Source organism: Mustela putorius, unplaced genomic scaffold (genome assembly GCF_011764305.1).
Source record: "Mustela putorius furo isolate JIRA1106 unplaced genomic scaffold, ASM1176430v1.1 tig00000040_pilon_pilon_pilon, whole genome shotgun sequence".
Taxonomy (NCBI): domain Eukaryota; kingdom Metazoa; phylum Chordata; class Mammalia; order Carnivora; family Mustelidae; genus Mustela; species Mustela putorius.
The window spans coordinates 198,886-215,847 of record NW_025421261.1 but is presented as its reverse complement, the minus strand read 5'-3'; the positions used below and the strand labels follow the sequence as shown (position 1 = coordinate 215,847).

Here is a 16,962-nt window from a genome sequence, read left to right as displayed (position 1 = left end):
ACATCACAGATATATTCAGAACATTTCATCCCAAAGCAGCCGAATACACATTCTTCTCTAGTGCACATGGAACATTCTCCAGAATAGATCACACCCTCGGTCCTAAATCAGGACTCAACCGGTATCAAAAGATTGGGATCATTCCCTGCATATTTTCAGACACAGTGCTCTAAAGCTAGAACTCAACCACAAAAGGAAGTTTGGAAAGAACCCAAATACATGGAGACTAAACAACATCCTTCTAAAGAATGAATGGGTCAACCGGGAAATTAAAGAAGAATTGAAAAAATTCATGGAAACAATGATAATGAAAATACAACGGTTCAAAATCTGTGGGACACAACAAAGGCAGTCCTGAGAGGAAAATATATAGCGGCACAAGCCTTTCTCAAGAAACAAGAAAGGTCTCAGGTACACAACCTAACCCTACACCTAAAGGAGCTGGAGAAAGAACAAGAAAGAAACTCTAAGCCCAGCAGGAGAAGAGAAATCATAAAGATCAGAGCAGAAATCAATGAAATAGAAACCAAAAAAACAATAGAACAAATCAACGAAATTAGGAGCTGGTTCTTTGAAAGAATTAATAAAATTGATAAACCCCTGGCCCGACTTATCAAAAAGAAAAGAGAAAGGACCCAAGTAAATAAAATCATGAATGAAAGCGTAGAGATCACAACTAACACCAAAGAAATACAAACTATTATAAGAACATACTATGAGCAACTCTACGCCAACAAATTTGACAATCTGGAAGAAATGGATGCATTCCTAGAAACATATAAACTACCACAACTGAACCGGAAGATATAGAAAGCCTGAACAGATCCATAACCAGTAAGGAGATTGAAACAGTCATTAAAAATCTCCAAACAAACAAAAGCCCAGGGCCAGACGGCTTCCCAGGAGGATTCTACCAAACATTTAAAGAACTAATTCCTATTCTCCTGAAACCGTTCCAAAAAATAGAATGGGAGGAAAACTTCCAAACTCATTTTATGAGGCCAGCATCACCTGATCCCAAAACCAGACAAGGATCCCATCAAAAAAGAGAGCTATAGACCAATATCTTTGATGAACACAGATGCGAAAATTCTCACCAAAATACTAGCCAATAGGATTCAACATTACATTAAAAGGATTATTCACCACGACCAAGTGGGATTTATTGAAGGGCTGCAAGGTTGGCTCAACATCCGCAAATCAGTCAATGTGATACAACACATCAATAAAAGAAAGAACAAGAACCATATGATACTCTCAATAGATGCTGAAAAAGCATTTGACAAAGTACAGCATCCCTTCCTGATCAAAACTCTTCAAAGTGTAGGAATAGAGGGCACATACCTCAATATTATCAAAGACATCTATGAAAAACCCACCGCAAATATCAACTCAAAGCAGAAAAACGGAAAGCTTTTCCGCTAAGGTCAGGAACATGGCAGGGATGTCCATTATCACCACTGCTATTCAACATAGTACTAGAGGTCCTAGCCAAAGCAATCAGACAACAAAAGGAAATTAAAGGCATCCAAATCGGCAAAGAAGAAGTCAAATTATCACTCTTCGCAGATGATATGATACCATATGTGGAAAACCCAAAAGACTCCACTCCAAAACAGCCAGAGCTTGTACAGGAATTCAGTAAAGTGTCAGGATATAAAATCAATGCACAGAAATCAGTTGCATTTCTATACACCAACAACAAGACAGAAGACATAGAAATTAAGGAGTCCATCCCATTTACAATTGCACCCAAAACCGTAAGATACCTAGGAATAAACCTAACCAAAGAGGCACAGAATCTATACTCAGAAAACTATAAAGTACTCATGAAAGAAATTGAGGAAGACACAAAGAAATGGGAAAACATTCCATGCTCCTGGATTGGAAGAATAAATATTGTGAAAATGTCTATGCTACCTAAAGCAATCTACACATTTAATTCAATTCCTATCAAAGTACCATCCACCTTTTACAAAGAAATGGAACAAATAATTCTAAAATTTATATGGAACCAGAAAAGACCTCGAATAGCCAAAGGGATATTGAAAAAGAAAGCCAACGTTGTTGGCATCACAATCCCGGACTTCAAGCTCTATTACAAAGCTGTCATCATCAAGACAGCATGGTACTGGCACAAAAACAGACACATGGATCAATGGAACAGAATAGAGAGCCCAGAAATAGACCCTCAACTCTATGGTCAACTAATCATAAAGTAGGAAAGAATGTCCAATGGAAAAAAGACAGCCTCTTCAATAAATGGTGCTGGGAAAATTGGACAGCCACATGCAGAAAAATGAAACTGGACCATTTCCTTACACCACACACGAAAATAGATTCAAAATGGATGAAGGTCCTCAATGTGCGAAAGGAATCCATTAAAATCCTTGAGGAGAACGCAGGCAGCAACCTCTTTGACCTCAGCCGCAGCAACATCTTCCTAGGAACAACGCAAAAGGCAAGGGAAGCAAGGGCAAAAATGAACTATTGGGATTTCATCAAGATCAAAAGCTTTTGCACAGCAAAGGAAACAGTTCACAAAATCAAAAGACAACTGACAGAATGGGAGAAGATATTTGCAAACGACATATCAGATAAAGGACTAGTGTCCAGAATCTATAAAGAACTTAGCAAACTCAACACCCAAAGAACAAATAATCCAATCAAGAAATGGGCAGAGGACATGAACAGACATTTCTGCAAAGAAGACATCCAGATGGCCAACAGACACATGAAAAAGTGCTCCATATCACTCGGCATCAGGGAAATACAAATCAAAACCACAATGAGATATCACCTCACACCAGTCAGAATGGCTAAAACAAACAAGTCAGGAAATGACAGATGCTGGCGAGGATGCGGAGAAAGGGGAACCCTCCTACACTGTTGGTGGGAATGCAAGCTGGTGCAGCCACTCTGGAAAACAGCATGGAGGTTCCTCAAAATGTTGAAAATAGAACTGCCCTATGACCCAGCGATTGCACTACTGGGTATTTACCCTAAAGATACAAACGTAGTGATCCAAAGGGGCACGTGCACCCGAATGTTTATAGCAGCAATGTCCACAATAGCCAAACTATGGAAAGAACCTAGATGTCCATCAACAGATGAATGGATCAAGAAGATGTGGTATATATACACAATGGAATACTATGCAGCCATCAAAAGAAATGAAATCTTGCTATTTGCGACAACGTGGATGGAACTAGAGCGTATCATGCTTAGCGAAATACGTCAAGCAGAGAAAGACAACTATCATATGATCTCCCTGATATGAGGAAGTGGTGATGCAACATGGGGGCTTAAGTGGGTAGAAGAATCAATGAAACAAGATGGAATTGGGAGGGAGACAAACCATAAGTGACTCTTAATCTCACAAAACAAACTGAGGGTTGCTGGGGGGAGGGGGGTTGGGAGAAGGGGGTGGGGTTATGGACATTGGGGACGGTATGTGCTTTGGTGAGTGCTGTGAAGTGTGTAAACCTGGTGATTCACAGACCTGTACCCCTGGGGATAAAAATATATGTTTATAAAAAATAAAAAATTTAAAAAAAAAGAGCAAAAGAAATGGACAGAAAAGCAACATCCAGGGGCACCTGGGTGGCTCCGTGGGTTAAAGCCTCTGCTTTCAGCTCACGTCATGATCTCAGGGTCTTGGGATCGAGCCCCACATCGGGCTCTCTGCTCAGCAGGGAGCCTGCTTCCCTTCCTCTCTCTCTGTGGGTCTCTCGGCCTACTTGTGATCTCTGTCAGGTAAATAGATAAAAACTTTAAAAAAAAAAAAAAGCAACATCCATCTATATGCTGCCTGTAAAAGACTCATTTCAGACCAAAAGACACATGCAGACTGAGATGCCTGCCTGGCTCAGTCAGTAAAGTATGAGACTCTTGATCTCAGGGTTGATCTCAAACCCCACACTGGGATAGAGTTTACTTTAAAAAAAAAAAAAAAAGACATATGCAGATTGAAAGTGAAGGGATGGACAAGCATTTATCATGCAACTGGAAGTGAAAAGAAAGCCACGGAAGCAATATTTATAATGGACAAAATAGACTTTAAAACAAAGACTGTAACAAGAGAAAAAGAAGGACACTATATAATCATAAAAGGAAAAACAAAACAAGAAGATATAATAATTATAGATATTTATGCACCCAAAATGGGGGACCCAATACATAAAGCAGCTGATAACAAAGGAAGTAATCAATAGTAATACAATAATAGTAAGAGACTTTAGCACCCCACTTCAATTAATGGATAGATCATACAAACAGAAAATCAACAGGGAAACAGTAGTTTCGAATGACACACTGGGCAAGATCTACCTAATAGATGTATTCTGAACATTCCATCCCCAAACAGAAGAATACACGTTCTTCTCAACTGCATAGGAAACATCCTTCAGAATAAATCACATATTACGTCACAAAACAAGTCTCAACAAATTCAAGAAGATCAAAGTCATCCCATGCATCTTTTCTGACCACGACACTACAAAACTAGAAGAAATCAACGACAAGAAAAAATCTGGAAAAAACACAAACACATGAAGGTTAAATAACATGCTACTAAACAGTGAATGGGTCACCAAGAAATCAAAGAGTTCGGAATCAAAGAATACATGCAGACAAATGAAAATGAAAACACAGTGGTCAAAATCTTTGGGAGGCAGCAAAAGCTGTTCTAAGAGGAAAGTTCCAGCAATACAGACCTACCTCAAACCAGCAAGGAAAACCTCAAATGAACAACCTAACCTTACACCTAAAGGAGCTAGAAAGAGAACAAACAAAACCCCAAACCAGTAGAAGGAAGGAAATAATAAAAACTAAGGCAGAAATAAATGAAACTAAAGACAAACAAACTGTAGAACAGATCAATGAAACCAAGAACCGGTTCTTTGAAGAGATCGATGAAATTAATAAACCATGAGCCAGACTCATATAAAGACAGAGAGACAAGACAGAGAGGCAGAGAAAGACAGAGAAAGGACTCAAATTTAAAAAAAATCAGAAATGGAAGAGGAGAAAACAACTGATAGCCCAGAAATACAAAGCATTATAAGAGAATATTATGAAAAATTATGCCAACAAATTGGACAACCTGAAGAAATGGGTAAATTCCTAGAAACATATAATCTACTAAAACTGCAGAAAGAAATATAAAACAAAAGAAAGAAATAGAAAACGAACGAATCAATCACCTGCAATGAAAATGAATCAGTAATCAAAAGTCTAACCAACAAACAAAAGTCCAGGACCAGATGGCTTCACAGATAAATTCTACCAAACATTTAAAGAAGAGTTACCAGGGCACCTGGGAGGCTCAGTCGTTAAGTATCTGCCTTTGGCTCAGGTCTTGATCCCCAGGTCCTTGAATGAAACCCCACGTCAGGCTCCCTGTTGGCGGAAAGTCTGGTTTTCCCTCTCCCACTTCCCCTGCTTGTGTTCCCTCTCTTGCTGTCTCTCTGTCAATTAAATAAATAAATAAGATCTTTAGAACAAAAATAAATAAATAAATAAGTTATGTATTCTTCTCAAACTATTCCAAAGAAAAAGAGAGAGAGAAAGAAGGAAAGCTTCTAAATTCATTTTATGAGGCCAAGATAAAGACACTACAAAGAAAAGAACTAAAGGTCAGTATCTCTGAACACAGATGCAAAAATCCTCAACAAAATATTAGTAAAATCAATTCAATAATAAATTTAAAAACTCATTTACCATGATCAAGAGGGATTTATTCCTGTGATGCAAGGTGGTTCAATATTCTCAAATCAATCAATGTGATAATCACATCAATAAGAAAGAATGAAAAACACAGTATCATTGCAAAAGATGCAAAAAAAAGATTTGACAAAGTATAACATCCCTTCAAGATAAAAACCCTCAACAAAGTAGATTCAGAGAGAACATACCTCAACATAATAAATGCCATATATGAAAAACACACAGCGAACATCATCCTCAATGAGGAAAAATAGAGCTTTTCCCCTAAGGTCAGGAAAAAGACAAGGATGTTCACTCTCATGATTTCTATGCAACATAGTCCTAGAAGTCCTGGTCACAGCAATCAGACAGCGAAAAGAAATAAAAGGATCCACATCTGTAAGGAAGAAGTCATACTTTCATTATTTGCAAATAACATGATACTATATTAAAAAAAAATCAGGAAAGGCTCCAATAAAAAACTACTATAATAGATAAATGAATTCAGTAAGGTTGCAGGACACAAAATCAATACACAGGAATCCACTGCATTTCTTCATATTAATAATGACATAGCAGAAAGAGAAAATTTTTAAAAATCCCATTTACAATTGCACCAAAAATAATAAAATATGAAGGAATAAACTTGACCTAGGAGGTGAAAGACATGTACTCTGAAAACTATAAAAATCTAAAGAAAGAAGTTGAGGATGACACAAACAAATGGAAAGATACTCTATACTCATGTGTTGGAAGAACAAATATTGTTAAAATGTCCATACTACCCAAAGCAATCAACAGATTTAATGCAATCCCTATCAAAATATCAACAGCATTTTTCACATAATTAGAACAGATAATCCTGAAATTTGTTTGGAACCACAGAAGGCCCTGAATAGCCAAAGCAATCTTGAAAAAGAAAAACAAAACTGGCAGTATCACAATGTCACATTTCAAGATCTACTATAAATCTGCGGCAATCAAAATAATACGATACTGGCACAAAAACAGACACATAGCTCTATGGAACAGAACAGAAAGCCCAGAAATAAACCCATAATTATATGGTCAATTAATCTTTGACAAAGGAGGTAAGAATATGCAATGGGAAAAAGACAATCTCTTCAAAATTATGATGCTGGGAAAACTGGACAGCTACATGCAAAAGAATGAAACTGGACCACTACCTTACACCCTACACAAAAATAAATTCAAAATGAGTAAAAACCTCAATGTGAGGAGTATCTGGGTGGCTCAATTGGTTGAGCATCCAACTCTGGGTTTCAGCTCAGGTCATGATCTCACGGTCATGGGATTAAGCCCCAAGTCAGGCTCCACACTGAGAGGGCAGTCCCCCTGAGAGTCTCTCTCCTCTCCTGCTCCCACTGCCTCTCTCCCTGCTTGCATTCTCTCTCCAAAATAAATAAATACATCTTAAAAAAAAAAAAAACACAAAAACAAACCCACTAAATGTGAGACCAGAAACTATAAAAATCTTAGCAGAGAGAACAGGCAGTAGTTTCTTTGACATCAGCTGTAGCAATACTTTTTGAGATATATTGCCTTAGGCAAGGGACACAAAAGCAAAAATAAACTATAGAGATAGAGACTACATCAAAATAAAACCCTTCTGCACAGCGAAGGAAACAACAAAACTAAAAGATGACCTACTGAATGGGAGCAGATATTTTCAAATGACATATCCAGTAAAGAGTTAGTATCCAAAATATATAAAGAACTTACACAACAACACACACACACACACACACACAAACATAATAATAATACATCAATTAAAAAATGGGTAGAACTAATGTTCACAGCAGCAATGGCCACGGTCACCAAACTGGAAAGAACCCAGATGCCCTTCAATGGACGGATGGATAAGGAAGATGTGGTCCATACACACTATGGAGTATGATGCCTCCATCAGAAAGGATGAATACCCATCTTTTGTAGCAACATGGACGGGACTGGAAGAGATGATGCTGAGTGAAATCAGTCAAGCAGATAGAGTCAAGTATCATATGGTTTCACTTACTTGTGGAGCACAAGGAATAACATGGAGGACACCGGGGGATAGAGAGGAAAAGTGAGTTGGGAGAAATCGGAGGGGGAGACGAACCATGAGAGACTGTGGACTCTGAGAAACAAACTGATGGTTTTGGAGGGTGTGGGATGGGGAGTTGGGTGAGCTTGATGGTGGGTATTATGAGCACTGGGTGAGGTGCATAAACATTGAATTTTGGAACACTGGAAAGAAATAAAATAAAATGGAAAAAAAAAATTGGTAGAAGACATGAACAGACATTTCTCCAAAAAAGACATACAAATGTCCAACAGACACAAGAAGAGATGCTCAATGTCACTCATCATCAGCAAAAAGCAAACTGAAACGATAATGAAATAACACCTCACACCTGTCGGAATAGCTAAAATCCGTAACACAAGAAAGAAGTGTTGGCAAGGATATAAAGACAAAGGAAACCTCAAGCGCTACTAGTGATTGTAAACTGGTGCAGCGCTGTGGAAGACCATGTGGAGGTGCCTCAAAACATTAAAAATAGAAACAAACTTAAAAATAGAATTATCATATAATCCACTAATTTTACTACTGGGTATTTTCACATAGAGTATGAAAACACTAATTCAAAAAGATACATGCATCGCTATCTTTACTGCAGCATTATTTACAAGAGCCAAATTCTGGAAGTAGCCCAAGTGTCCATCAAACAATCAATGGATAAAAAAGATCTGGGATGTGTGTGTGTACATACAATGAAATATTATTCAGCTATAAAAAAGAATGAAATCTTGACATTTGCAACAACATGGATGGATCTAAAAATTGTAATGACAAGTGAAATAAGTCAGCCAGAGAAAGACAAATACCATAGGTTGTCACCCATATAGAACTTAAGAAACAAAACAAATGAACAAAGGAAAAAAGAGATTAAAAAAAAACAAAACAAAACCAGACTCTTAACTATAGAGAACAAACAGATGGTTACCAGAGGGGACGTAGGTGGCGAGCTGGCTAAAATAGGTGATGGGGATTAGGAGTACACTTATCACCACAACCACTGAGTAATATACAGAATTGCTGGATTACTACATTATACACCTGAAACAGTAACATAACACTATATGTCACCTGTACTGGAATTAAAATAAATCATCATCATCACCACCACCATAACATCTTTGTAATGGCAAAACTGCAGAAAAGAACCCAAGCAGTTACCTACAGTAGAATGGATAAACTGTGGTAATTCCTATAATGGAAAACTAGAGAAGTGTAAAAAAATGACTCAACTATGTGTTATATGAATGAATTTCACAAACATAATTTTGATCAAAAAAAAGTAAGTGGCAGAAGAATTCATTTGGTATTATTTAAAGTTCAAAAACATGCACAACTAATCAATTTTGTATTTATGGATATATATATATTTGTATGCATGTGTGTACTTTACAACTATTTAGAAAACAAGGGAGGGATAAAACAAATTCAGGGAGCTTACGACTGGGGAAGAAGCACACAGAGAAAAAGGCACTTGGGCATCTGAAGAATTGATAATGTTCTATTTCTTTAAGATGAATAGTGAGTATTCAGAATTTCACAATTTCTATATATTATATTCTTTTGCATGCAGAAATACAAAGAATGTGTCTTTATTTAAAGAATCGCAAAAGAAAACACTAAAATAAAGCCTTTGGGATGCCTGGGTGGCTCAGCCAGCTGCGCGTCGGCCTTCATCTCAGGTCCTGATGGAGCATCTGGCTCCTTGCTCAGCAGGAAGCCTGCTTCTCCCTCTGCCTGCCGCTCCCCTGCGTGTGCGCGCGCTCTCTCTCTCTCTCTCTGACAAATAGATAAATAAAATCTTCAAAAATAAAGTCTTCCTCCCACCACTAGCCCCCCACAGCCCCCAACCCATGTTAGCAATTTCTTGTGCATCTTTGTAGATATATTTTTTCCCTCCTCTTTAATAAAATGGTAGAACATTCTACTCACTATTCTATACACCTTGCTTTCTCACTTAAAGGTAGTTGGGTCCATTTTCTCACACACACACACAGATATAAATACACATATTTACATGAGATGTACATACATAATTTCATGTAGGCCTTTCATTCATAAGTTTGTATATATATATATATTACAGTGATAATTTCCTACCAGTTCATAAAGATTTACCTTCTTACAGCTGCAAAGTATTCCACTGTGTGGTTATTTAATTTACCTAATCACTGACCAACCATTAGGTCACTTATATTTTGCTATTATAAACAGTGCTGTGTTAAATAACCTGGTGTAAACCTCATTTTGTACATGTACAAATGTATTTACAAAATAAATTTCAAGTAAACTTGCTGAGTCAAAAGACATGAACATTTGTAATTTTGATAAATACTGCTTTCTATGACAGTGCCATACACATTTCAACTGGCAATGAAAAGGTAGCTTATTTCCACACATTTATGCCAACACAGTAAGTTACCAAACATTTTGGTCTTTGCCAATCTAGTAAATGAAAGACAGTATGGAGAACTGTCTTATTTTGCATTTTTCTTATACATTAGAGTAAGTGTCCACATTTTTGGCCCTCTATATTGTCTTTTCTGTTGAACAGACTTCAACTCAATTTTTTTAGTACTCTACAACTAGAATTTCACATAAAATGACTTAAAATCTAATCTTAAAATCCATTCATTGTATAAAACCATGCAACAACCCATAATATGGGAATTCTAATACTCGTCTACACATCAAGTGAATCCATTTCATTAGTGAAGTTTCCAAATGCATAGCACTGTGCATGCAGAATGGTACAAATTCCTTACTGAGGTCCACCAGGTTTCTCTGCGGGGGGCCCTGCCTATCACTCAACAACACTTTCCTACTTGTTCACTAGGATCCTACTTTCTGACCCTTGAATCCCTCAAGTTAACCCCTGCCTCTGTGCCACTGCATTTAAAGTTACATTTGACTGGGATGCACCATCTCCGTATCTTCCCTTAGCTACTCCTACTTACCATCAGTTCAAACACCATCAAAGCCACATGCCTAACAACGTAACTTCATCCTTCATATACCAAGAGAAAGTTGAAGCACAAGATAAACATCACAACTGAATTCTATGAATTCAGGAATAACATTTGGGGCAGTGTAAGAGACGTGTTTAATGTCGGGAATTCTTTATGGTACAATAACCACACGGGGCTTTAACAGCTAATGAAGAAGAGGGCGCCCTCAAAAACCTCAAATCCAGTGGGCTGTGCTTGTATGCAAAAATTTAAGAGGACACCCTCCATGTTTTCAAAGAAGCCAGCTACCTTCAAAAAAATCACACACAGTAAATGAAGAAACAGCAATTAACGTTTCAAGATTTGGCAAACACTTCCAAACAATAAACAATAGTTCTAGTTGTACTAAACAAGAACCCTACAACCTTGGTAAGATCCTCAAATAATAATTTTATTGAATACATCAACTGCAAACTATTATAAAACAATCAACCACTTTTTTTTTTAGATTATTTATTTATTTATTTATTTATTTGACAGACAGAGATCACAACTAGGCAGAGAGGCAGGCAGAGAGAGAGAAGGAAACAGGCTCCCTGCTGAGCAGAGAGCCCAACCTGGGACTCGATCCCAGGACCCGAGCCGAAGGCAGAGGTTTTAACTCACTGAGCCATCCAAGCGTCCCAACAATCAACCACTATTATTTAAAATCCCAAATCATGACAACCAGAAATTATACTTTTCAAGAGAAAGCTATGAAACTGTGACACACTAATAAAAACCAAATTACAAAAATACCAATATAGCTGACCCTTGCACAACATGGGTTTGAACTGTGTGGGTCCAGTTATACAGAGATTTTTTTCAATAAAAGTTCAGTATTGTAAATGTATTTTCTCTGCCTTATGATTTTCTTAATAACATTTTTCTCTATCTTACTTTATTGTAAGAATACAGTATATAATACACAGAACATACAAAATAAGTGTTTATCAACTGTTATCAGCAAGGCCTCCATCAACATTAGGCTATTGGTAGTTCTGTTTTGGAGGAGTCAAAATTAAGGCAGAGAGTGGGGAGGGAGGGTGTGTGACAGTCATCATGGTCTGTCCTTGTTCCCTGGCTGGGGGTTAGACTCAATAAAGAAAGAAACAAAAAAAAATTATTATGCAGATTTTCAACTGCCTGGGGTTGGGGGGCGCACCCCTAATCCCTACACTGTTCATGGGTCAACTATATTCAAATAGCACAGACAGACCGTATCTGTATTTCAATCCCTCTGCAGTCACTTTGTCTACCTGCATTATCACACTCCTTTAACACACTTCTCCCTTCACTTTTTGCAGACAACCTCACTCGCTACGTCAGAGAGAAGAGAATTATCTCAACGACTAAGGAACCTTCCCGCATCTGTACTGGTTCTCAAAAGTCACTCCCAGCCCCACCCCAACCGCTTGGCAGTGAGATGGGCATGACTCCATCTCCTTTCCTCGCTGTTTCCTGTATCTGATACTGAAAGATTAGAGCTCCACAATCCTCAGTTTCCCTCGGAGGTCTTACCATCTAGTCCTTTCCTTCCCATACACCCGTCACAGTCCAGGCCATCCTCACCTACCACAAGGATTACGGCAACAGATTCCAGACCCTTCGATATTCCACTCTTGGTCTACTCCACTTCTTTTCTACCTACTAGTAAGAGGGGTCATTTAAAAATGAAAATACCATCACATCCTTAAAACACCTGGATGGCTTCCCCGTGTTCTTTGAAGAACTTCCTAACAAGGTCCTCCATGAGGTACTTCTAACGTATAGTGAACTGGATCTAACACGACTCTTTCTCAGGCTTGCTGTACTTCAAATACACTGGCCACCCTTCAGCTTTTTTTTTTCCCCTAAGATTTTATTTCAGACACCGAGACAAAGAGAGAACGTGTGTGTGCATGAGCACACGCGCGAGCGTGCACGCACAGACACGTGACGGGGGGGGGGGTGGGCAGAGGGAGAGGCAGGCTCTGGGCTGAGCAGGGAGCCCAGGCGGGGCTCAATTCCAGGACTCTGGGATCATCACCTGAGCCAAAGGGAGACACTTAACTGAGTGGGTCACCCAGGCGCCCCATCCTTTCAGTTTCTGAAACACACTGTAATTTGTTTTTAAGACTGTATTTATTTATTTGACAGACAGAGATCACAAGTAGGCAGAGAGGCAGGCAGAGAGAGAGAGGGGGAAGCAGGCTCCCTGCCAAGCAGAGAGCCCGATGCGGGGCTCGATCCCAGGACCCTGAGATCATGACCTGAGCCGAAGGCAGCGGCTCTAACCCACTGAGCCCCCCAGGCGCCCCGACACGCTGTAATTTTTGACCACTTTGGTATTTCGGATATAATCTTGCCTCCATCTGTAACATTCTCGCCGTCACCTTCTACTCCCCCTTCCGTAGCTGATTCCTAATTAGCCAATGATCTTTCAGGGACTCTGTTAAACTACTTCTTCAGAAGTTTTCCCTGAAGACTCAGGACAGACTAGGTCTCTCACAAACACTCCTACAGCGCCCTGTCCTTGTCCCTCACATCACTTCGAACAATTGTAATTAAAGAAAATAATTAACCAGTTCATGCCTGCGCCTCATAAAAGATAAGCATCACGGGGAGGGGACATGTACAGCTTACTCGCCATCACTGAATGGAGGAAGGAAGTTTGAACAAATGAAAGCAAAAACTGCATTCGAATTACTTTAAGTATTCTTAGTTACAACACACGGCAGAGGGGTGGCATTGCGATGTGGATCCCCGGATTTATTCATTCTTCTGCACAATATGCCAACGAAACGTGCTAGCACCACTTTAAACATTTAGTGAACAAACAGACAAAAATCCCTGTCCCTGTGGAGCTTACGTCCCAGTGAAGGGAGACAACACTAATAAACACAAAATGGTAGTGATGGGGGGGACCCAGTGGTTAAAATGGAGAGTCAAGGGGAAAGTGGGCTGCACTTTTAAGTAAGATTGTTAAGGTAGGCTTCATCAAAAAGTGACACCTGAGCAAAGACTTGAAAGAAATGAGAAAATCAGTCACACAAAGACCTAGAAAAAGGGTCTTGAATGCTCATCCCATCTGGCGAAAGTCTTCCCAAGGCAGACATGTTCCTGGTGTTGATCAGGGAACAAGGAAGCAGTGCGGCTAGAGCGCACAGAGCGCGGGGAGGGTAGCCAGAAACGAGGTCAGGGAGGTCAACTGGGTAAGGGCGGGCAGGGGCCAAGGCAGGCACAAGATGATATGAAGACCCTAGGCCAGTGCTGTCCAATGGAAGTAGAACATAAACCACATATATAATTTTAAATTTTCTAAGAGCCACATTTAAAAAAGGTAAAAAAGAAACCAGTGAAATTAATTAAAATTAACACATATTACAGCTAATATCCCAAAATATTATCATTTCAACATGTTACCAATATAAAAAATTCAGGTATTTTACTTTTTTGGGTACTAAGTCCTTAAAAATCTAATGTGTCTTTCACACATTCTGTTCAGACCAACCACATCTGAAGCGCTCAACAGTAGGTAGCAATAAAGACAGCACAACCATGGGCCATTTTTAAGGACTAAGCAACATGGGGAGGCCTCGCAGAGCTTCAAGCGTAAGAGTAACATGACTTGGGTTCCTGAAGGACCGACTTTACTTGTGGAGCAGAGACTGAAATCCAGGTAAGAGTAACGGCATACAAGGCAGCTGCTGTAGTGTGGCGAGAAGTTAGAGTCTGGATTTATTCCAAGGGTAAAACCAATGGGATCTGTCAACTAACTAATGGGAAGTGTGGGGAAAGGAGGGGAGTGGAGGGTGTTGGAGGTTTGGGCCCAGACCAAGGAAGAAGTTCCCATGCAATGCGCGGGGGACGAGCACGCTGCGGGAGTGCGAGTTTAGACCCGTGCGAAGTGCGGATCGAGAATCCGCACACGAGCCCAAGAGTCCAGAGTTCAAAAGAGGTCGGAACTCTAACAGTAAATCGGAGACGCAGACAGCCGAGCCCGAAGACCAGGGCGACGTCAGCGGAGCGGATTTCTACAGCAGGGACACAGCGACGCGAGACAGGACCCGGCCCCAGAGGCACAGCGAGGTGCGGGGCTGGCGGAGGAGGGGGAACCGGCAAAGTGGGGAGACGCGCCGGCATCGGGAGCGACGCGGGATCGGGAGCGACGCGGGATCGGGAGCGACGCGCCGGGATCGCGGGATCGGGAGCGACGCGGCGGGATCGGGAGCGACGCGGCGGGATCGGGAGCGACCGCGGCATCGGGAGCGAGAGGAATCCCGGAAAGCACGAGGAAACGGGGCACGGAGAGAACGCTCGTCTGCGGTCGCGTCCGGTTTCTCCGACTACAGACGCGCCTTCTCGCCCAGGGAGAGAGAGCGCCGCCCGGGTCTCTCGGGTAAAGGCCCACGTGCCGGTGTCACCGGGTCGTAAACGACTCGCCACACGGAGAACTCCGTCTTCGCAGCAGGCGCTCCCGCGAGAAGCGCAGAGAGAAAATAAACATCACTCGATCGATCGATCCGTCCCTGGCCTGGAGCGCGGCTTGCGTGCGGCCCGCCCTGACCGGCCCCGAGGCTCCTGCGGTCTCCGCGGGTCACTCGTTCCTGCGCCAACAGGCGTGACGCCGGCTGCGCCCCCGCCCGACGGGCCGCCCAGCGAAGCCGCCGTACGGGTCCCGTCTCCCAAATACGACCAGCGGCTCAGGGGGCGCGGGGAAAACTGCCCGCAACCGCGGCAGCGCCGCCGTCCTGCCCGCCGGGTCGGCCACGCCGGGAAAGCGCCCCCGCACCGCGTCCCCGAACCGCGCCCCCGCATCGTGTCCCCGCACCGCGCCCCCGCATCGTGTCCCCGCACCGCGTCCCCGAACCGCGCCCCCGCATCGTGTCCCCGCACCGCGTCCCCGAACCGCGCCCCCGCATCGTGTCCCCGCACCGCGTCCCCGTACCGGAGCTGCGGTCCCGCCTAAGCCCGCATCGTGTCCCCGCACCGTGTCCCCGCACCGCGCCCCCGCACCGTGTCCCCGCACCGCGTCCCCGCACCGTCAATGCGGCGGCGAAGCCGACCACGGCCGCGCCTTCTGAGAATCCGAATGGCTTGGAAGGAAACACCGGGGAGCGGGAGGGGACGACCGTAAGCGGCTCCTCACGTCACAAAACCGACGGAGGGAGGCCGGGGGCGGGGGTCGTGGACACGGACGTGGGGGTCGTGTGCGACGGTGAGTGTGCAAACCCGGCGATGCACAGACCCGCGCCCCGGGCTGACAATACGTTCTGTGTTCATGAGAACTACTATTTAAAAGGAAAAAAGAACCCGAGTGCGGCCCCGACGTGCTCCCACGGCGCGAACCCCCTGGAACAGGCTGGACTGACGGACGCGGATCGCCGAGCGCAGCTCCTCCTGCGCACGGAGCGCGGTCCCCGCCCCGCTGGGGACCCAGCCGCGTCCTCGCCGCGTCCCCGAGCGTGGCCGGGGCTGGCCGGGCTCACGCCTCCCCGACTCCCCCGAAGGGCAGCGCCAGAAGAAGTGAAGGATCCGTGGGACCGCTTTTAAGTAACAACTGTCTGGAGAACCCAGAGCCCTGAGAAGCGTTTCGAGCCCCCAGTGCAGACCGTGCTCGGAGCGTCGGCTGACCGCCGCGGCCCCCGTACCGGAGCTGCGGTCCCGCCTAAGCCCGGACGACGCCCCGCTTTACCTCTACCGAGGCCTCTCACGGCGGCCGCCATGTTGGCCATTCCGGATGGTGTGGACGAAATTCGTCCTACGCTTCCACGTGGAAGGATCTAAAAAGGGTTCCTCCCCGGAATTGGCCGAGGGGGAAGGATTAGAAAGAGCAAGAGGAAAAGGGGCGGGGACAGAGGCGGGCGTGCGAGCCGGCCCGGAACCGCGCGGCGGCGGACGCCGGGGCCCCGTGGCGGTGCTCCCGTCCGTCTTCCGTGCTGGGACCTGCGCTCCGCGGTTCCGGGCCGGCTCGCTCAACGCAGCCTCGGAGGAACCCGCGCTTCGGGGAGATGCGGTCCCGGGCGGTGCCGTTTACTTCTTTCCCGCGCCCTCGGCCGCGCTCAGGCCGGTGCGGTTACGGCACCGAGAGAGCCCGGGGAGGCGCGAGAAACCAAAGCCGGAGAGCATCACCGACTTCAGTCGTCCGGTTCCCAGCCTCGTGAGTCGCCGGAGTTTGCGGGACCGCGCGAGGCGCCGCGCTCC

General features: G+C 43.4%; 1 protein-coding gene across 6 annotated transcripts in view; it reads right to left on the bottom strand.

The window, feature by feature from the left end:
* The window catches only part of MRPL1 (mitochondrial ribosomal protein L1), a 110,787-nt gene extending 94,188 nt beyond the window's left edge, over positions 1–16,599 (bottom strand). For 4 of the 6 annotated variants that reach the window (XM_004776288.3, XM_045064239.1, XM_004776291.3 and 1 more), the window contains exon 1: positions 16,454–16,598. In XM_004776288.3, coding sequence (XP_004776345.1) covers positions 16,454–16,493 — 40 coding nt within the window. In that variant the 5' untranslated portion in view covers positions 16,494–16,598. Of the gene's footprint in view, positions 1–16,409 lie in introns of all 6 variants that reach the window. The other 2 variants (XM_045062814.1, XM_045063416.1) reach the window with 2 other exon arrangements.
* Between the last annotated feature and the right edge of the window lie 363 nt (positions 16,600–16,962).